Consider the following 22,510-nt stretch of genomic DNA (forward strand, 5'->3'; position numbering starts at 1 on the left):
GTCATGGACGTTCCTCGATGGCCTCGTCTTTGCATTCCTTGGGGTCAATCTTCCATGACCAACGTTATGTCCCAAGAATGTCCCCCCATCTTCACAAATTCGGCTTTGTTTAAATTTATTACAAGTTTGGCTTTTCATAATTGTTCAAAGAGCCCTGCCAACTGGACCATGTGGTCTTTCCATCACTCACTAAAGATCATTCCATCATCCAGAGAGACTGTACAGTTTGTTAACCCAGCTACAACCCTGTTCCTGTGTCTTTGGAATGTGGTTGGTGAGCTCTTCATTCCAAAGGGCATCACTTTGAGTTGATATCACCCATTTGGGGTGAGAAACACAGAAACATCTTTCACTTTCTCTGAGAAAGGTACCTGTGAGTAACCAGGCAGTCAGTCCAACCTGGTGGTGTCACTGGCTTCTCCAACTATCTCCATACACTCCTCCAGTCTTGGGATTGGGTCTGAGTCTGATTTTTTCTGGCATTGACCTTGCGATAGACCACACAAAGTCACTGAGCCCCGTCAGGTTTGGGAACACACACGATAGGCGAACCCCACTCATTCTGACTCAGTTCGATGGTATCTTCGTTGAGCATTGCATTCACTTCCTCTGGACCTGTGTGGCTCTGAGAGGATTAAATCTGTAGGGGTGTTGTTTTATTGCAACAGCATTCCCTCCTTCCACCTCCTGCACAATAGTATTAGTCCTCCCCATCTTATTCCTGCATATGTCCTCATACTGCTGTAACAAACCTTTCAGCTGGGTTCTTTGCTCCTGAGACAGATAGCTCACTAACCTATCCCACTCCTCAAGGATTTCTTCAATGTTTAACATATTTTGAGACACATCAAACTCCACGAAACCTAGATTTGATTCCTCACTCTGCAGGGCAGTAACTAACACCTGTTTCTCCAGTTCCAGAGATTAGATTAGGGTCCCTACAATATGGAAACAGGCCCTTCAGCCCAAAACGTTCACACCGAGCCTCGGATGAGTAACCCACCCAGACCCATTCCCTTACCCTGTATTTAGATTAGATTAGATTACTTACAGTGTGGAAACCGTCCCTTCGGCCCAACAAGTCCACACCGACCCACCGAAGCGCAACCCACCAGACCCATTCCTCTACATTTACCCCTTCACCTAACACTACGGGCAATTTCCCATGGCCAATTCATCTAACCTGCACGTTTTTGGACTGTGGGAGGAAACTGGAGCACCCGGAGGAGACCCACGCAGACACGGGGAGAATGTGCAAACTCCACACAGACAGTCGCCCAAGGTGGGAATCGAACCCCGGTCCCTGGTGCTGTGAGGCAGCCGTGCTAACCACTGAGCCACCGTGCCACCCCCAGTCTCTATTATTCACACGATATCCCTGACACAGTTATTTTCCTATCTGGCATCTTTACCAGAGAGTTTACCTGACTCAACTTTTTCTCAAAATGAGAGGGAGCACTAAACCTGGCTTTGAAGGGATCTCCTACCCATCTCGGGAAAACCCCTGAGTCTGAGAGTTTGTATCTGCCACCTGCTTCACTCTATGCTGTGTCCCTTCACTGTTTCGCTAACTCACCGACCTGATATAATCTCTCCCTCACCTCAGATACATCATCCAAATGGGAGCTCTCTGACTTTGGGCCTGTTCATTTCTCTTTAATTAATTCCAAAGGGCCTCTCCCTTCAGGCCTGAATATTACCTCAAAGGGAGTGAACTGAGTGGATTCATTTGGGGCATCTCTAATGGTAAACAATCCGAATGGGAAACCTTTATCCCAATCATTGGGGTAATCCTGACAGGACGTTCTTAACCTGGTCTTCAGGGTCTGATGTCACCTTTCTAAAGCTCCCTGGGATTCAGGATGGTTCCCACTGGATTTAAAGAGCTGGATGCCTAAACTATCCGGGATGTCCTTAAACAGCCGAGCGGGAAAATTAGGCCCTTGCTCTGACTGAATCTCTCTGGGTAGCCCATACCGTGGGAGGAAAGTTACTAACTCCTCTCCCACCCTATTTGCCTTGGTAATCCGTAATGGAATTGCCTCCGGAAATCTGGGAGACACATCCATTCTAGTTAACAAGTCCTGATTCCCACTTTTAGTTTGAGGGAGGGGACCTACACAATCAATCAGAAGCCACATGGAAGTTCTTCAAATGGGGGGGGGGGGATTGACAACAAAGGGGCGGGTCAGATTCCCGGCCGTGGCTGACCTCCCATTTGGCAGGTAGGACCCGGACGGCAAAAGGGAACCACACCCTTGTGCATTCCCGGGGGATACAAATGGGTTTGTACCTTCGACTGAGTCTTCCTGACCCCTGGGTGACCTCCTACAGGTAGGCCATGTTCTCCCCGTAACCCCTCCTGTCTGTATGCTACCGGCAACACAATCTGGGGCACTTCAGCCCATCTCTCTCTCTGTACTAACCTGCCGTGGTCTCCATTATCGTCTACGGAGTCTGCCTTTAAGATAATAACCCTCAGGAATAATTCTGACTCCTGTTCTGAGTATGCATCTATAAATAGATCTCTTTTATCATCTTGTCTTTCTGCTGTCAGTCCCGTAGCCTTTCAGGACTAACCCCTTCTGTCTGACCCTCTGCCTGTTCAGGATTTTCCTGCAGCATTCCATCAAACAGGGTGTCCGCGAACTGAACCACAACTCCTTCATCTTTCTCGTTCGTTTTTGCTCTGTGCTGGGACTTGTGATAGTGGGATCATGTTACTGCACAGTCTGGAAGAATTCCAGGGGATTTTTCTTTCAATTCCTCAGTTCCCTGATCTTCCTTGGGCTTCTCCAAAACAAGGGGTGTCATTCCACCTTGGAACCTGCTCAATCGTTCCCAAGAACAAACTGTATTCCTGGAACGGACACTCTGTCCATCACTCCCACTGTTCCTTCCCCAGTCTCGAGTTGGCAGTCCAACCTGATCTTACAAATGGGAACATGAGATTTCTGTCCATCCAGCTCACAAATTAACGCTCTCTCAGGGAACAGATCAGAAACAGAGCAGATTCACATATCTCTTACTATTAGAGACCGGTTAGATCCTGTATCTCTCAAAGTATACCTTCTTGCCGCCTTCCCCCGACCTTTCTGAGTAACCTTTACCCACAGGGGTGAATGCTTTATACAGATGAGGCACTAACTCCATCCCCAGCCCCTGCCTGGGCTGTGCACTCTCCTGCAGCTCCTCGGCTCTCCTTGGGGTCTCCTTTACTACTTTCACTAATGTCACTGGCTTCGCTTCTTTTCCCACACCTTTTCCCACAATGCCTTTCTTTAACGGCCAGCACTGGGACTTTACGTGTCCCACTTTACTGCAGTGGAAACACCTGAGGCCTGTCACCTCCTTCCCACCCTCCCAGCCTTCTTTTTGATCCTGTGGTCAACTATTCCCAGTGTGCTCGGTTTCCTTGGTTTGTAGTGTCGGATCTCCCCTTCTCCCAATTCCTCTCCCTCACAGGATGACATTCTTGCTGGAAGGTGAACTTTGCCGTCAGCACCAACGTATATTCACCTGCCATCTCTGCTGCTGTTCTCACTTCCAGAACTTTCTGTTCCTCCACATGGATTCTTATCATCTCTGGAAGTGAGTTTTTAAACCCCTCCAGCAGAGTACTCTCTCTGAGAGCCTCATCAGTCTTATCTGTCTTTCAGGCCCACACCCATCCCTCACCACCTTCTCTCTTTATTTCCAGACTGTTAACTCGACTATCCTGACAAATTCTCAACTTCTGAAGTTCAAATCCTTTCTTCCTTTCTCTTTCTCTTTGCTCAGCTAAGGACCGTCTCTCTCTTTTTCCCTCTCTCTCTCCCTTTTTGTTTTTTTTCTCTCTCTCTTTCTTCTCTCTCTCTCCTTCCCACTTCTTCTCTCTCACACTCTCTCTCTCTCTCCTTTCCTCCTCTCATGCCTCTCCTTTCCCTTTCTTTATTCTCTCACTCCATTTTCCTCGATTGTAATTTCAGTTTTTGAACTCTCCTGCACTACTAACCCGACTGCAGCTGTCACAGTCAGCCCTGCTCTCTGCTCTATGTGTGGTACAACCTGCCCTAAAAACACATCAAACAACACTTTCCACTGTACCTCGGGACATGGGAAAGGAATCAATCAATTCAAATCAGATCAAATCAAATCAAATTCATGTTTTATGAATCTTTTCCTTCCAGAACCTTTCTGAAATGTAACTTGAGAAGTGATATTTTTAAAAACCTGTGATTTTATTAAATTTGGGAGAGACATGTTTCCTTTACAGTAAATAGGGCAACATTTCACTTCCTCTACAGTGGGATACGTGGGGCTGAGCATTGTGTAGTTTTGAAAGGGAAAGGGTTAAAAAGATCTTGCCTGAATGTTGTAGGTCCTTATCAGTTGAGTTCAGTTCTGGCGTTTGTTTCTGGGCAGTAAGTCGGGGATTCTCTGCTGTCCACACTCGATGGAAGCTCTTCAGTTTAATTTACTCACTTCAAATTATAAAAAGTTGTAATTTCAGTTTGGTTTAAATTCGATCATGTGATGTCATGTGCTGGGGTTGGGGACTGGGTATACAGTTTTAAATTGGTGATATTCAACATTTGTCACCTGCATTACTTTATCTGACACACCGATATAACATTTATTCAAGTTCAAACAATTTAATTTCAAATTTACACAATGGCTGTTGTCTCTGGTGTCTGTCTTCTTTCAGCTAAAGATCTCCCTGGGTCACCTTCTGTCATTCACTGTGTTATGTTTCATATGAAAACGGTGCATTTGATGGAGAGTGTTTTTGACGGCAGTCTGTCTCATTGGAAGGTACTCGCTCAATGCCTAGTACTCTCTCGGATTTTCAAAATGCCTGCTTTTGTTTTACTCCCAGCATCGGATGGTCTCATCGGTTCACTGTTGGCAAAATCAATGAATTCAAACTCAAATTGAATTGAATTGAATTGATTGTCACGTGGTCCGGGTACAGTGAAAACCTTTGTCATGTGAGCGATACAGGCAGATCACAGAGTTAATGAGCATAGATAGTAAATAATAGGGAAACAGCGGCAAAAACAAAAACACAGGGACAGGTGAATGTTCAGAGTTTGAGAGTCCGTTCAGCATTCTAACAACAAGTTAGAAACTGTTTTGAAACCGGCTGGTGTGTGTGTCCAGGCTCCTGTACCTTCTCCCTGATGGGAGAGGCTGTAGAAAAACATTGCCAGGGTGGGATGGAGCTTTGAGAATGCTGGCGGCCTTTCCCTGACAGTGGGCCTGGTGGATGGATTCTATCGATGGGAGGTTGGCCTTTGTGATTGTCCGGGCTGAGTTCCCCACTCTCTGTAACCATCTCCGATCTTGAATGGTACAGTTGCCATCCCAGGTAGTGATACACCCAGACAGAATGCTCTCGATGGTGCACCTATAAAAGTTGACAAGGGTATTCACCGTCACGCCACATTTCCTCAGCTGCCTGAGGAAGGAGAGACGTTGTTGGGCCTTTGTAACCAGTGTGTCCCCATGAAGAGCCCAAGGAAGCCTGTTGTGGGTGACCACTCCCAGGAGCTTGACACTCTCCACTCGTTCCACCTCTGTGCTGTTAATGTGTAGGGGGGGGCATGAGTAACATCCCGCCAAAAGTCAGGAATGAGTTCCTTGGTTTTGCCGACGTTGAGAGCTCGGTTGTTCACAGTGCACCATCTTCCAGGCCTTCCACCTCCCATCTGTAGTCTGCTTCATCACCATCTGAGATCCGACTGACTATGGTGGTGTCATCAGTGACCTTGTAAATGGCATCAGTCTGGTATTTGGTGATGCAGTCATGGGTATACAGTGAGTACAGTAGGGGAGCTGAGTACACCCTCCCCACCCGGGAGGGGGAGGCTCCAGTGTTGAGTGTTAGTGAGGGTGAAATATTGTCCCCAATCTTCACTGATTGTGGCCTGTGGGTCAGGAAACTGAGGATCCAGTTGCAGAGAGAGGGGCTTAGTCCGAGATCACTAAGTTTAGTAATCAGTCTCGAGGGGATAATCGTGTTGAAGGCTGAACTGTAGTCAATGAGTAGGATTCTGACGTAGCTGTTCTTGGTGTCAAGATGTTTTCGGGAGGAGTGAAGGGCAAGTGATATGGCATTACAAACTAAATGGGCCACTGTTTCTTGGTTAGCAACTGAACCCAACCTGAACTCAAACCCTTACCCTAACCCTCAACACAACCTTCACCCTAACACTAATGCTAACCCTAACCCTAATCGTCAACATAACCTTCACCCTAACACTAATCCTAATACTAACCTTAACCCTCAACATAACCTTCACCCTAACACTAATCCTAAACCTAAACATAACCTTCACCCGGACACTAATCCTAACACTAACCCTCAACATAACCTTCACCCTAACACTGATCCTAACACTGACCTTCAACATAACCTTCACCCTAACACTAACCCTATCTCTAAACCTAAACGGAACCCAACCCTAACCCTATCGCTTGGCCTCACCCAAACCTAAATCCTGGCCCTAACTCTAATCCCAACTCTAACCCAAACCCTAATCCTAACAAAACCCTACCTCTGACCCTAACTCTAACCTTAACCCAAACCTAAACCATATCTTGAACCTGAACTCTAACCCTAACCCAAAGCCTAACATTAGACCAATCTGAACCCTACCCCAAACCTTAACACAAGCCCTAATACAAGCCTAACCCTAATTCTAACCCTAACCCAAACCCTAACCTTTGCCATAACCCAAACTCTAACCTGATCCCTAATCCTAAATCAATCAGAGATGACCCTAAACCAATGCGTAACCTAATCACGAACCATCATACCAAACCTAATCCTCACCCTAAACCTTTCACTAGCCACAACTGACACTAACCCCAACCCTATCCCAAACACTGAACTTAAAACGAAGCCCATTTCATATAAACACTCCAAACAAAATGGACCACACTTTCTGGGTTTGCATCTGAATCCCCACCCTAACCCTAACCCTAACCCTTACCCTATCGCCAAAACTGAACTTAACAAACTAAATGGTCCATTCTTTCGGGGTTTGCATCTGAATCCAACGCAAACGCTAACCCTAACCTTCAACCTAACCCTAAGCCGATCCATCAACCTGTCCCGTAGACTGACCCTAACCTTTTCCTAAACCCTTACCCGAGCACTAACCCTAAGCCGAACCTGAAATATATCCATAAACCTAACACAAACGTAAATGCTAACGCTCACCCTATCTCTAAACCTAAACTGAAACCCTAACCGTAACACTTGGCGAAACTCAAACCTAAACCCAAACCCTAACTCTAATCCTAACTCTAAAATGAACCCTAACCCTAGGCCTAACCCTAACCAAACTTTAACCCTAAACTGAACCCTAACCCGAACCCGAAGCCAATTTAACATAAACGCTCCCAACTAATTGGACCACACTTTCTGGATTTGCATCTGAATCCCAAACCTAACCTGAATCCTAACCTTTACCCTAACTCTAACCTGAACTCTAACGCTGACCCAAACTCTAACATTATCCCAAACTGTAAACCTCACCTGAACCTTAACCCTAACTCGAATCTGAACTCTTACCCTCACCAAAACCCTAACTTTACCTCAAACTGTAACCTTAACCCTAAATCGAACCTGAACTTTAACCCTAATCCAAATTCTAACATTAGCCCAAAATGTAGCCCTAACTCTATCTGAATCCTAACACAAACTCAAAAACTAACCCTAACCGTAATCCCAACCCTAACCCTAACCCTAATGCTAACCCTAACCCTAACGCTAACACTGACCGTATCTGGAACCGTAAACTGAACCCTAAACCTTGGCCCAACCCAAACTTAAATCCTAACCCTGGCCCTAATCCTAACACTAATCATAACTTTAACCTAAACCCTAACTCTAACCCAACAAAGCTCGAACACTAACCATAACCTTAACCAAACATCTAATCTTAACTCTAACACGAACCCTAAGGCAAATACTATCCATTTCTCAAACCTGAACTCTAACCCTAACCCTAACCTCATCCCAATCGGTCCCCATAACCTGAACCCTAACCCGAACCTGAACACGAGCCCTAACCCACATGCGAACCCTGACCCAGACCCTAACACTAACCCTAACCCTGAACTTCACACCAAGCCTATTTAACATAAACACTACAACGTAACCCCAACCCCAATCCTAACCCTAAATCAAACACTAACGCTAAGCCCAACCCTATTCCTAACCCTACCAACCCATCCTAACACTAACCCTAACCTTTGTTCTAACCTCAACCCTAAACCTAACCCTCCCACTAATTCTCACCCTAACCCTAACCCTAACCTTAACTCTGGCCCTAACCCTAACCCAATCCCTCCCAGCTGGGTTCCTCATTTGTACCTCTCCGAGATCAGGCTCCAGCTTTGTTCTTTCCATTCTATTTGATTCTGTCTCTTGGCTGGTTATAATTCCGCCTGGTTTTCTGTGAGTTGGGAAACCTGAAATGATGCAGAAACGATTGACAAGAATGCTGCTGGGACTGGAGGGTTTGAGCGACAGGGAGAGGCTGAAAAGGCTGGGCTTCATGTCTGGAACGTCGGAGGATAAGGGCTGACCTTATAGAGGGTTATAAAACCATGAGGGGTATGGATAGGGGAAATAAACAAAGTCTTTTTCCCTGGGGTGGGGGAGCCCAGAACTAGAGGGGCATAGGTTTAGAGTGAGAGGGGAAAGATATAAAAGAGACCTAAGGGGCACCTTTTTCACACAGAGGGTGGTACGTGTGTGGAACGAGCTGCCAGAGGAAGTGGTGGAGCTTGGTACAATTACAACATTAAAAAGGCATCTGGATGGGTAGGTGAAAAGGAATTGTTTTGATGAATATGAGCCAAGTGCTGACAAATGGAACTAGGTCAGTTTCGGATATCTGGTCGGTATGGACGGGTTGGACCGAAGGGTCTGTTTCCCTGTTGTATGATTCTGTGGTTCTGTGACTCTACAAAAATTCACCACATAAGGTCGTAAGGAACAAGGGTGTGGTCTGTGTTATTATAAACTTCAGGAAAGAAACTTTTTTTGCATATTCCTGAAACTAGCAAATCAACACAGGGAATCAACATCAATTACCCCGCACGGAATAACCTGTTAAACAACAAAGACGTGCTGTTGAGCAGAGACTGAAAGCACTTAGCCCGCTCTTCGACTGGAGGGAGTTGAGATCACATTCTCCAAACTGCTTGGACACCTGCTTGAGAAAGTGGATGCTTTCTCACTCCAGAAGACAAGGGTTGCCCTGCTGGAGAATTGAAGGAGTTCATCGCAGGAAAACTGTGTGTTCCAATTGCCAGGTAAGGCCAAAGGTAACAAGGAACAGAGCCGTTCCTGCTGAGGAGGAAGCCAGCTGCAGTCTCAAGGGCTGAGGAGCGGTGGATGGAGTTTAATTCAGATCAAAGTGAGGGGCTGCATTTTGGAAAGGCAAACCAGGGCAGGGCTTCGAGACTTAATGGGAGGACCCTGGGAGTGCTCCTGAGCAAGGGCACCTTGGAGGGCAGCTTCATAGCTCCTTGAAAGTGGAGTCACAGGTAGAGAGGATAGTGAAGAAGGTGTTTGGTATGCTGTCCTTTATTGGGCAGTGCATTGAGTACAGGAGTTGGGAGGTCAGGTTGTGGCTGTACAGGACATTGGTTAGGCCACTTTTAAAATATTGTGTATAATTCTGGTCTCCCTGCTGGAGGAAGGATGTTGTTAAACTTGAAAGGGTTCAGTAAACATTTAAGGGATGTTACCGGGACTGGAGGGTTTGTGTGACAGGGAGGTGGGTACGATGGAAGAGGGTCATTGGATGGTGAGGGGGGATTGAACATAAAACAACGTGCAAGGCTGTGGGGAGAAAGCAGGAGGTTGGCACGAGGTAATGGCACGGGGTGTAACGGGCTGGTACAGGCAGGGAAGGCCGAATGGCCTCCTTCTGTGGTGAACCATGTCCCTGGTGCTGTATGAGTGGGTCAGCCCCGTGCCCTGTACGGGGTGATCACCCCCAGCCCCTGAGGTATTTGTATGGCACGTTCCCACCCTGTTCCTGGGAAAGCTGCAGCAGGGTCACAGGGAGTCCATGAGCTGTCGATCCTTTCCCTTGTGGTCAGGCAGGAATGGTCACGGAGTTTCTAAAGCATGAGGTACACTGTCTGTCCCTGAGCCGACACGGCACAGACTGTGGGAGGGGAACGGGGTGGGGTGAAGCCTGTACTGTGTGGCTGCTGGCAGAGGGCTCGTTTCAACATCTCTAATGGTGTTTCCTGATTCCGGGACAGAAAGTGAGCAGTTTGTGAACACAGACAGCAGCTCCCCATCATCCCAGACACACCGGCTCTGCAGGGGAAAACATGAAGGGGTTCTTCAGCATTGTCCTGCTCTGTGCTGGGATCACAGCAGGTAAGGAATGATCTGTTTGTGTCACTGATCGGGTTGGGGGTTCCTGACGTTATCATTGATGTCCCACTCTCTGGGATTGCCCCTCAAGGTGCTGAGTTACAGTCAGACAGCACAGGAACAGACCCAACCCGTCCAATCCCAACATATTCCCAAATCTAGCTCATCCCACATAATCCCACTCTCCCCCTCCCTCCCCACACCCTTTAATATCCCACCCAGACTAATCCCACTCTCCCCCTCACTCCACACACTCTTTAATATCCCACCCAGTCTAATTCCAATCTCCCCCTCTCTCCCCACACCTTTTAATATCCCACCCAGTCTATTCCCACTCTCCCTCTCACTCCTCACACCCTTTAATATCCCTCGCAGTGTGAGTGAAGTGTTTGAGGTTATGATCGGAATGAGGGGGTGTAATCTGAAAGCACAGTACAGTAATGGCCCTTGAGTGAAAATTCCCCTCAAACTGAAACTCCGAGTCTCACTGAATTCTCTACAATCTCTCCCTTTCCAGGACGATCTCTTCAATGTTTCATGTGTTCAGCCTCCTCGGGTTCCTGCTCACTGAATGAGACCACTTGCCGGATTGGCGTCACCAACTGCCAGACTGGGTCATACCACATCATCATCGGTAATCCTGCCTTTCTGTTGAGAGCCGACTCTTCCCAGATTGGAGGGAAAGGGCCCAGATGGAGTGAAGGGAAGTTTCTTTCCCCCTTTGCCTGAGTGCAGACGTGTCTTCCCTCTTCCTCAGGGTCAGGCCCATTGTCGGTGTTTGTAGGGACTGGGAGTGGGGATTGACCTGCTCCCATGATGCAGTGGGGCATCCACCTCAGCACTGACACAGGAACGGTGGCAATGTCCCCCCACAAACACCTGCCCCTCAAGCGGTGTCGGGTCATATTCTCCAAAACACAGAGTTATAGATGTGCAGCATGGAAACTGACCCTTTGGTCCAACCCGTCCAGATATCCCAACGCAATCCAGTCCCACCTGCCAGCACCCAGCCCGTATCCCTCCAAACCCTCCCTATTCATATACCCATCCAAATGCCTCTTAAATGTTACAATTGTACCAGCCTCCACCACATCCTCTGGCAGCTCATTCCACACACGTACCACCCTCTGCGTGAAAAAGTTGCCCCTTAGGTCTCTCTTTTGATATTCCCCCTCTCACCCTAAACCTATGCCCTCTAGTTCTGCACTCCCCTGTCCCCAGGATAAGACTTTGTCTATTTATCCTAGTCATGCCCCTCATAATTTTATAAACCTCTGTAAGGTCACCCCTCAGCCTCTGACACTCCAGGGAAAACAGCCCCAACCTATTCAGCCTCTCCCTGTAGCTCAAACCCTCCAACCCTGGCAACATCCTTGTAAATCTTTTCTGAACCATTTCAAGTTTCACAACATCTTTCCGATAGGAAGGAGACCAGAATTGCACGCAATATTCCAACAGTGGCCTCACCAATGTCCTGTACAGCCACAACATGACCTCCCAACTCCTGTACTCAATACTCTGACCAATAAAGGAAAGCATACCAAACGCCTTCTTCACTATCCTATCTACCTGCGACTCCACTTTCAAGGAGCTGTGAACCTGCACTCCAAGGTCTCTTTGCTCAGGAACACTCCCTAGGGCCTGACCATTAAGTGTATACATCCTGCTAATATTTCCTGTCCAAAAATACAGCACCTCACATTTATCTGAATGAAACCCCATCTGCCACTTCTCAGCCCATTGACCCATCTGGTCAAGATCATGTTGTAATCTGAGATACCCTCTCTGCTGTCCACTACACCTTCAATTTTGGTGTCATCTGCACACTTACTAACTGTACCTCTTATGCTCACATCCAAATCATTTATGTAAATGTCCAAACGTAAAGGACCCAGCACCGATCCTTGTGGCACTCCACTGGTCACAGGCCTCCAGTCTGAAAAACAACCCACCACCACCACCCTCTGTCATCTACCTTTGAGCCAGTTCTCCCTGTATTCCATGAGATCTAACCTTGTTAACCAGTCTCTCGTGGGGAACCTTGAAGCCTTACTGAAGTCCATATAGATCACATCTACCACTCTGCCCTCATCAATCCTCTTTGTTACTTCCTCAAAAAACCCAATCACGTTTCTGAGACATGATTTCCCATGCACAAAGCCATGTTGACTATCCCTATTCAGTCCTTGCCTTTCCACATACATGTACATCCTGTCCCTCAGGATTCCCTCCAACAACTTGCCCACCACTGAGGTCAGGCTCACTCGTCTATAGTTCCCTGGCTTGTCCTTACCAGCCATCTTAAACAGTGGCACCACGTTTGCCAACCTCCAGTCTTCCGGCACCTCACCTGTGACTATCCATGATACAAATATCTCAGTAAGAGGCCCAGCAATCACTTCCCTAGCTTCCCACAGAGTTCTTGGGTTCACCTGATCAGGTCCTGGGGATTTATCCACCTTTACCTGTGTCAAGCCATCCAGCACTTCCTCCTGTGTGATGTAGACATTCTGCATGATGTCACCATCTATTTCCCTGCAGTCGATATCTTCCAGATCCTTTTCCACAGTAAATACTGATGCAAAATATTCATTTAGTATCTCCCCCATTTTCTGCGGCTCCACACAAAGGCCGCCTTGCTGATCTTTGAGGGGCGCTATTCTCTCCCTCGTTACCCTTTTGTCCTTAATGTATTTGTAAAAACACTTTGGATTCTCCTTAATTCTATTTGCCAAAGCTATCTCATGTCCCTTTTTGCCTCCTGATTTCCCACTTAAGTATACTCCTACTTCCTTTATACTCTTCTCAAGATTCACTCGATCTATTCTCTCTATACCTTCCATATGCTTCCTTCTTTTTCTTAAACAAACCCTCAATTTCTTTAGTCATCCAGCATTCCCTACACCTACCAGCCTTCCCTTTCACCCTGACAGGAATATACTTCCTCTGGATTCTCGTTATCGCATTTCTGAAGGCTTCCCATTTTCCAGCCGTCCCTTTACCTGCGAACTTCTGCCCCCAATCAGCTTTCGAAAGTTCTTGCCTGAGACCGTCAAAATTGGCCAGTCTCCAATTTAGAACTTCAACTTTTAGGTCTGCTCTATCCTTTTCCATCACTATTTTAAATCCACTAGAATTATGGTCGCTGGCCCCAAAGTGCTCCCCCATTGACACCTCAGTCACCTGCCCTGCCTTATTTCCCAAGAGTAGGTCAAGTTTTGCACCTTCTCTACTTGGTACATCCACAGACTGAATCAGAAAATTGTCTTGACCGCACTAAACAAATTCCTCTCCATCTAAACCTTTAACGCAATGACAGTCCCAGTCTATGTTTGGAAACTTAAAATCCGCTATCATAGGTTCAGAAAATATCTCCATGTTGATACTGGGTTTGTTATTGTCACATGCACCGAGATACAGTGAAAAGTATTGTTCTGCATGATATCCAGACAAATCACACCTTACAGAAGTACATCAGGGTAATGGAACAGAATGTAGAATATAGTGTTCCAGCCACAGGGAAGGTGCAGAGAAAGATCAACTCGAACATATGAACGGTCGGGTCATTAATCTGATAACAGCAGGGAAGAAGCTGGTCTTGAATCTGTTGGTACGTGTTTTCAAACCATTGTATCTTCTGCCTGATGGAAGAGGGTGGGAGAGAGTATTCCCGGGCTGGGAAGGCTCTTTAATGATGTTAGTTCCTTTCCCGAGGCAGTGGGAAGTGTAGATGGAGATAACAGGGGGGAAGGCTGGTTTGTGTGATGGACTGGGCTGTGTTCACATCCCTCTGTAATTCCTTGTGCTCCATACCAAGCTGTGATGCATCCGGATAGGATACTTTCTGTGGGACATCGACAGAAATTGTTGCAGACGGGGTGAAGCTAAATAAATGATGTGGTGAAGTTCTAACTCCAGCCTGTTTACCGTAGACAGTGGGACTGAGACTCACACACATTCAACAACACTGTGAGGGTCCTGTCGAAGATGTTTCGTTGAACACTGGAAGGGTGCATATCTCCCGGAGCAGCCGTCTCTGTGACTCAGACCGATGTAATAACCAGACAGTAGCAGGTGAGGATCACAGTGAGGTCTGTCACGATGCAGACCCACATGAAAACCCCGGGGGGTGGGTGGGGAGGTGATGAATGTCTGGTTTGGGGAGTTGTGTTGGGGGGAGGGGATGTGACGGTTTGAGGGGAGGATGGTTTTGCCCTTGAATCAAAAAGAAGGCATCTTCTCTTCTTCCCTTTGTGATTTCAGAGCCTGTCAACACCACCCTGAACGGACTGCAATGTTTCGGATGCTACAGTCCATCCATGGCCTCCTGCCTGGCCAATCTACAGAAGGTGGAGTGTGTGGGTCTGGAGAATCGCTGTGTGAATGGAACAAGCGAACAGATATTGTGTACGTAGATACACTCCATCCTCCACTGCTCTCTCCCCACCTCGGTCACTGAGCTTCAGGGTCAACGTCCAACTCACTCCCAGCTTTGGGAGATTGAAGGGAGACATTGTTCAGGAGAATGGAATGATGGGATAGCACAGCACAGGATGAGGCCATTCAGCCCATTCTTGTCCACCAGGGTGCAGTACAGACTGGGTTCCCTCCTTGACCCAGTTGTCAGTCCACAGTCTGTATGCAGAGGGAGAGGTGGGTCACTGGCTGGTGCTGAATGGGAACATCCTTCAGCCCCAATCTCACCTGGGCCTGGGCCTACACTCTCTGTGAGCCTCAGCACTTGGCTCGGGATCACCCCCTGACAGGGAGCCGCTAACAGGGAATGTGCCTGAGTCTGGGCCCCTTCCCCAATCCAGCCCTCACCCCGAGCACCCCCCGGGAGGGTAGGGGTCTGGGGGAGGTAGTTTTCAGGCCCCTGATCTGGCTCTCAGCCTCACAGCCCACACCCAGACATTGCTCAGAATGTAACGTCCTACAGGTATCCCCTGCTTTTGGAAAGTTCACTTTCCCCCACCTCCCTTTTCAGAAAGACCGACATTAGGACCTGTTTTCACTCACCGAAAGAAATCCAAAGAGGATTATCACTTTTACCAGAAAAGGAACCGATTCTTCACTTTGTGCCATTTCGGCTTCTGAAAGGTTTCTTCGGAACGCTCTACTTTCGGATCGCGGGGGAAAGCTGTACCTCTCCCCGGGAACCCACCAACCCCAGCCCAGCTCAGTGATCCTCCAATCACAGCCTCCCGCTCTCACTGATCCTCTAATCACAGCCTCCCGCTCTCACTGACCCTCCAATCAGGACAGTGATCCAGTTTCCTGTCAGGGATCCACTCTGTTGCGATGTGATCTGTTCTCTGTTCTGCCCCGCAGTGTCAGATATTGGTGATGATGTTGTATTTAAAGGATGTGCTTCAGCGAATCAGTGCGGAGCGTGGATGGAATTGCGAATGTTTGGTTTGTTTCTAAGCGACCTGTCCTGCTGTGAAGGCTCTTTGTGTAATGGAGACACAGGGATCACCACCACAGTGGATCCAGGTAAAGGGGACACAGGCTCGGTGGGAGAGACCCAGTGACCGTCCCCCCTTCAGATCCCCACTGTCCCCAGGCAATAATGGCGTCTAGATCCTGTACCAGATCCCCTCGGATCGTGCTGCTTCAGTCGGATCCCCTCACTTTAAGCCTCATCGACCGATCCCTCTGATCCATTCCCCCTCAGTCCCTGTTCCCCTTAAATGCATTGAGCTAGCCACCCCACCTGCCTGTGGTGATGAGTTCAACTCTCCACAGAGGGACATTCCTTCCCTGTTCCTCACTGGATGCAGGAGAGACTGTCATGTGACCCGATCCCCCACACTCCTTGAGGATATTTTATTAAGGTCTGTAACCTTCCTCATTCCCCTGACCATTTGGGGACGGGGGAGGTGGGAGTGTGCTGGTTGCTGTTGGGGAAGGTGTGAAGGGCTGGCTACATTTTGGAAAAGTAACTTTCCTAGTCCTCATTGTGAGTGCTGTTTACACAGCTGCTGCTTCAAGCCAGTGGGAAGAGATGGGGGTTTTGTGTCTGTCTGTGCCTGTCTGTGCCTGTCTGTGTGTGGATGTGTGTGTATTTGTGTGTGTGTGTCTGTGCTGGTGTGTGAGTGTATTTGTGTGTGTCTGTGTGTGTGTGTGTGTCTGTCTGTTTGTCTGTGCCTGTCTGTGTTTGTGTGTGTGTATGTCTGTGTTGTTGTATGTGTCTGTGTTGTTGTATGTGTCTGTGTGTTTCTGTGTCTGTGTGTGTGTTTCGGTCTCTGTGTGTGTGTGTGTGTGTGTGTGTGTGTCTGTCTGTCTGTCTGTGCCTCTGTGTGTGTCTGTGTTGTGGGGGGAGGGGGTGTGTGGTCAGTCCAGGTTGAAACCAGCTCAGTCCCAGCAGACACACCCAGAGCAGGAGCTGATTGGTCTTTGGTTGGTGAGCAGTTCCCCAGAACCGAGACCTTCTGTCCCGAGCAATTCCTTCCTGAGGTCAGGAATATTCCTTGCTCAGAAACCTGGTCTGTGCTTCCCACCCACCTCAGGCTAAACGGCCGGTTCATTTGGGAACTTTACGTTCTCCGATAATATCTTTAACCGTTGTGGTGACTCCGGGAATAGGAGTCACAATAATCGGGAATAATCCCAGGAAGGAATCCGGGAGGAATTTCTCTCCTTAGGGAGTGAGACCCATTCTGCTGGACAGCATTGCAGATGGTCAGATCCCTCAATGTTGATTTGTCAATGAAAAATTCAACTTCTGCATCAGAATGAAGCTGCCGATGAATTAAGTTCCAAAGTGCCCACATGGTGGACTGGTCATGATGTTCCTCACCCCCACAGTTTCTAACTCCATCCCATTTCGAAAATACAGCAGAGGGGTGGGGCTCCCTGATTGACAACCGTCCCCCTTACAGACACTCCTCCTTACAAAGGTGATCCCATCCTGGGCTGTCATTATAACCATCCAACGCTCTCATGGTTCCTGTATTTACAAACGGCTGCTTTATTTTGCTGGGGATGAGATTCCGACTTGAGATTCCAGGCCAACTTGCAAATGGAGCCCATTCGTAATCCCTGGGGGACTGCCTGGAAACTGGTTCCCCTTTCTCCATCTGAAGGGATTAATCTCTCCAAACCCCTTCCCCCTCACTTATTGAATCTCACTCATCCCAGAATAGCCCATTCCCTCAATCCTTCAGTCTCTGACTCTGCCTGACGAGAGCAGTCTCCACAACTTGTAGCTCCCACTAACCCAGTGTGACCTGGGGAGAGATCATTCACAGCCTGGAGTGTAGGGGCAGGTGCAGTGGAAATCTCAACACCAACCCCCCCCCCCCCCACCCCCTTATCCCCAAATCCCTCCCCCTTCCTCCCAAACCTCTCAGGAAGCATCATCTTCCGGATCCTGCCCAGTCCAATCCTTCTCCTGTTCACGGAGAACATCTGGTGATGAAGATTTCCAATTGGTGTTTTGGAATGAACTGAGATCAGTGAGCAGGCCATTGGCCATCTCTGTCAGGGATCTCAGTGCTGAGGGATTTGGATCATCGAGAGTCACAGGTGAGGTGCTGGAAGACTGGAGGTTGGCTAACGTGGTGCCACTGTTTAAGAAGGGTGGTAAGGACAAGCCAGGGAACTATAGACCAGTGAGCCTGACCTCGGTGCTGGGCAGTTTGTTGGAGGGAATCCTGAGGGACAGGATGTACATGTACGTGGAAAGGCAAGGACTGATTAGGGATAGTCAACATGGCTTTGTGCGTGGGAAATCATGTCTCACAAACTCGATTGTGTTTTTTGAAGAAGTAACTGATCGATATGGACTTCAGTAAGGCGTTCGACAAGGTTCCCCACGGGAGATGGTTAACAAGGTTAGAGCTCATGGAACACAGGGAGAACTAACCATTTGGATACAGAACTGGCTCAAAGGTAGAAGACAGAGGGTGGTGGTGGAGGGTTGTTTTTCAGACTGGAGGCGTGTGACCAGTGGAGTGCCACAAGGATCGGTGCCGGGTCCTCTACGTTTTGTCATTTACAGAAATGATTTTAATGTGAGCATAAGAGGTACAGTTAGTAAGTTTGCAGATGTCCCCAAAATTGGAGGTGTAGTGGACAGCGAAGAGGGTTACCTCAGATTACAACAGGATCTTGACCAGATGGGCCAATGGGCTGAGAAGTGGCAGATGGATTTTAATTCAGATAAATGTCAGGTGCTGCATTTTGGGAAAGCAAATCTTAAGACTTATTCACTTAATGGTAAGGTCCTAGGGAGTGTTGCTGAACAAAGAGACCTTGGAGTGCAGGTTCACAGCTCCTTGGAAGTGGAGTCGCAGGTAGATAGGATAGTGAAGAAGGCGTTTGGTATGCTTTCCTTTATTGGTCAGAGTATTGAGTACAGGAGTTGGGGGGTCATTTTGCGGCTGTACAGGACATTGGTGATGCCAATGTTAGAATATTGCGTGCAGTTCTGGTCTCCTTCCTATCGGAAAGATGTTGTGAAACTTGAAATGGTTCAGAAAAGATTGACAAGGATGTTGCCAGGTTTGGAGGGTTTGAGCTACAGGGAGAGGCTGAACAGGCTGGGGCTGTTTTCCCTGGAGCTTCAGAGGCTGAGGGGTGACCTTATAGAGGTTTACAAATCATGAGGGGCATGGATAGGGTAAATAGACATAGTCTTTTCCCTGGGGTGGGGGAGTCCAGAACTAGAGGGCATAGGTTTAGGATGAGAGGGGAAAGATATAAAAGGGACCTAAGGGGCAACGTTTTGAGGCAGAGGGTGGTACGTGTGTGGAATGAGCTGCCAGAGGAAGTGGTGGAGGGATCTGGATGGGTATATGAATAGGGAGGGTTTGGAGGGATATGGCCTGGGTACCGGCAGGTGGGACTAGATTGCGTTGGGATATCTGGTCGGCATGGACAGGTTGGAGCGAAGGGTCTGTTTCCGTGCTGTGTATATCTATGGTGTACAACCGAATTATTTCCCAGCATTCTCTCCACTCTGTGTGTCTGTCTGAACTGGTTTTAGGTTTGATCCCAGCAGCAACCAGCACATCAACCCCAGCAGCAACAAGGACATCGACCCCAGCAGGAACCAGCACATCGACCCCAGCAGGAACCAGCACATCGACCCCAGCAGGAACCAGCACATCGATCCCAGCAGGAACCAGCACATCGACCCCAGCGAACGGTAACTTCCAACATGCAGCTTGGTGATTCCAGTCAAATGGAGGCCCCTACCTTATCACTCAGTGACTCGAGGGGTCCTGCCCCCTTCCTCCCACCCCCTCCGTTCCTCTGCCCATCACCCCCTCCTGTCCCTCCCCCAGGAACATTTCCCTTTCACTGGGGAATGAAAGCAGCAGCTGGGGTCAAGCACTCAGCGGGTCAGACTCCAGTCCCTGCCCCTGGTGGGGGGGGTTGGGGGGGGGGACAATGCCAACATTCCCCATTGGTGTACAGCATTGGGTGAGACTGTGGGATGGGACCGGATTTTCTACCGTCACCTCCCTCCCTGAACCCCCCCGTCTCAAACCCCACCCCCTCCCTCAGGGACTGACCCCACAACACTCTACACACTCAGGCCCGGAAGGGGCCGTGGGATCTTTCTGTGCACTGCAAGACCCCCTCCCCCTCCCCTCATCAGTGTCCTGTCACTGACTGAGCCTGTGTGGGTAGGACCACCTCCCCTCCCCCCATCACTGTCCTGTCACTGACTGAGCCTGTGTGGGTAGGACCCCCTCCCCTCGCCCCCATCACTGTCCTGTCACTGACCGAGCCTGTGTGGGTAGGACCCCCTCCCCTCGCCCCCATCACTGTCCTGTCACTGACCGAGCCTGTGTGGGTAGGACCCCCTCCCCTCCCCCCATCACTGTCCTGTCACTGACTGAGCCTGTGTGGGTAGGACCCCCTCCCCTCTCCCCCTTCACTGTCCTGTCACTGACCGAGCCTGTGTGGGTAGGACCCCCTCCCCTCCCCCCCATCACTGTCCTGTCACTGACCGAGCCTGTGTGGGTAGGACCCCCTCCCCTCCCCCCCATCACTGTCCTGTCACTGACCGAGCCTGTGTGGGTAGGACCCCCTCCCCCCTTCACTGTCCTGTCACTGACCGAGCCTGTGTGGGTAGGACCCCCTCCCCTCCCTCCCATCACTGTCCTGTCACTGACCGAGCCTGTGTGGGTAGGACCCCCTCCCCTCCCCCCATCACTGTCCTGTCACTGACCGAGCCTGTGTCGGTAGGACCCCCTCCCCTCCCCCCATCACTGTCCTGTCACTGACCGAGCCTGTGTGGGTAAGACCCCCTCCCCTCCCCCCCATCACTGTCCTGTCACTGACCGAGCCTGTGTGGGTAGGACCCCCTCCCCTCCCCCCCATCACTGTCCTGTCACTGACCGAGCCTGTGTGGGTAGGCCGGGTCCTGAGATTCCTGATATTCCACGGCGTTCTCCCGGATGAGACGATGGGATTATTGCCTTCGTTCCCCTCCCCCGACCCGGCCACACTCTCAGACAGCACATTCCCACATCCCAATCACACGCCCCGTTCTGAAAAGTTGCCTAATTCTCGGTCGCCCACGCCCCCTTCATAGAATCCTACAGCACGGAAACAGACCCTTCGGCCCAACCAGTCGGTGCTGACCACAATCCCAACCTAACCCAGTCCCAGCTGCCTGCTCCTGGCCCATATCCCTCCAAACATTTCCCATTCCTGGTCTTATCCAAACATCTGTTAAATGTTGTAACTGTCCCCACATCCAGCACTTCCTCAGGAAGGTCATTCCACACACAAACCCCCTTCTGGGACAAACATCGGCCCCCTACCCTCCTTTTTAAATCTCTCTCCTCTCACATTCAAAATGTTCCCCCCCCCGAGTCTCAAAATCCCCCCCGTCCTGGGGAAAAGACCCCACCCACTAATCCTATCCATCCCCGTCATTATTTTATACACACTCGCTCCAGTGAAGAAAGTCCCAGATTACCCAGCCTTCCTCTCCAACACAAACCTTCCACACCCGGGAACATCCCGGGAAATCTCGTCAGGACCCTCTCCAGTTTAATAATATCCTTCCGATAACAGGGAGACCAGAACGGGACACAGTATTCCAGACGAGGACTCACCAATGTCCTTTAATATCCCACCCAGTCTAATCCCACTCTCCCCCTCAGACCCCTCACCCTTTAATATCCCCCAGCACCTTCCTTCCCTAATCCTTGATGCAGTCACTGACCTTTTTTGGATTATTCCCCCCACAGCTCCATTGAGTGGAGAAGTGTCCATTATCATCGCCCTGGTGGTGGTCCTCATCGCCTTGCTCCCAGTGCTGATACTGAGACACAGAGTCAGCAGGCATCGCTATGATAGATTGCAATCCCATCATCCGCTGTTGCCGTGGGGACATGTGTTTCCTCCTTCTCCCCGTGAGCAGTGGACCCAAACCCAGCTGTGATGTCAGCACAGGACGTGTGGAAGTGTGCATGATGGGAAATGATGCTAACTTGACGTCAACACTTAACCAACTGAGTGTGAAAGGGACAGGCCTCTGTGGACCCTGCAAATACCTGACAAGCTGGTGGTCAGTCGGCCGGCTCAGGGGGAGCCAAAGGGGATAGAATAAGGAATCATGGACCCAGATGTTCTCCACTGCCCTTGGAATCTCTTGGAAGGTTCTGATCCACAGGGTTTGGGCAAGAGAAGGGAACGGGACAACTCCAGAGCCCCCCTCCCGGTGAAGAGCCCCAGAGTTTGGAATTAGCAGGAGAGGACGAGGTGCAGTCCAGTTCAGGCCACAGCGATGGGGTTAGAGTTCACACGATGATGGTCACAGAGTAACAGCAACCCAGAGTTGGCCGCTGGATGGGAAGCTGTTCCGAATTACCGAGATACGTGCACGTTGTCAATGATTTAAATGCAAATACAGATTAAGATTTCCGGGACTCCAGTTTGAGGGTGTCTCTCTGTCACGCCATGCCCACCAGGGTGATGGGGTAAATACGGGGTTTGTACACACAGAGAACAATGGGGGGGCAGTGTGGGTATTGGCAACACCCAGACTGCTGTCCACTTTAACAATCATCGTCAACGTCCCCTTCCTCCCCTCAACTTTATTGAAAGCAACGTTCAACAGGGATCAATGTGAGGGGACGCACTGGGGTG

General features: G+C 49.3%; 1 protein-coding gene across 3 annotated transcripts; it reads left to right on the forward strand.

Moving 5' to 3' along the window:
• Positions 1 to 8,893: 8,893 nt before the first annotated feature.
• LOC132833874 (G8 domain-containing protein DDB_G0286311-like) lies at positions 8,894 to 22,290 on the forward strand. 3 transcript variants are annotated; one of them, XM_060852518.1, is made up of 8 exons: positions 8,894 to 9,312; positions 10,276 to 10,396; positions 10,911 to 11,027; positions 14,326 to 14,467; positions 14,657 to 14,800; positions 15,725 to 15,889; positions 19,386 to 19,547; positions 21,610 to 22,290. In XM_060852518.1, the coding sequence occupies exons 3-8, from the start codon at positions 10,965 to 10,967 to the stop codon at positions 21,801 to 21,803; spliced, it is 870 nt and encodes a 289-aa protein (XP_060708501.1). In that variant the 5' UTR covers positions 8,894 to 9,312; positions 10,276 to 10,396; positions 10,911 to 10,964; the 3' UTR covers positions 21,804 to 22,290. The 3 variants fall into 3 exon arrangements, with proteins under 3 accessions (XP_060708501.1, XP_060708504.1, XP_060708503.1); XM_060852521.1 differs by lacking the exon at positions 15,725 to 15,889; XM_060852520.1 differs by lacking the exon at positions 10,276 to 10,396.
• Positions 22,291 to 22,510: the final 220 nt, after the last annotated feature.

The sequence above is a fragment of the Hemiscyllium ocellatum genome, chromosome 38 (genome assembly GCF_020745735.1).
Source record: "Hemiscyllium ocellatum isolate sHemOce1 chromosome 38, sHemOce1.pat.X.cur, whole genome shotgun sequence".
Taxonomy (NCBI): Eukaryota; Metazoa; Chordata; class Chondrichthyes; order Orectolobiformes; family Hemiscylliidae; genus Hemiscyllium; species Hemiscyllium ocellatum.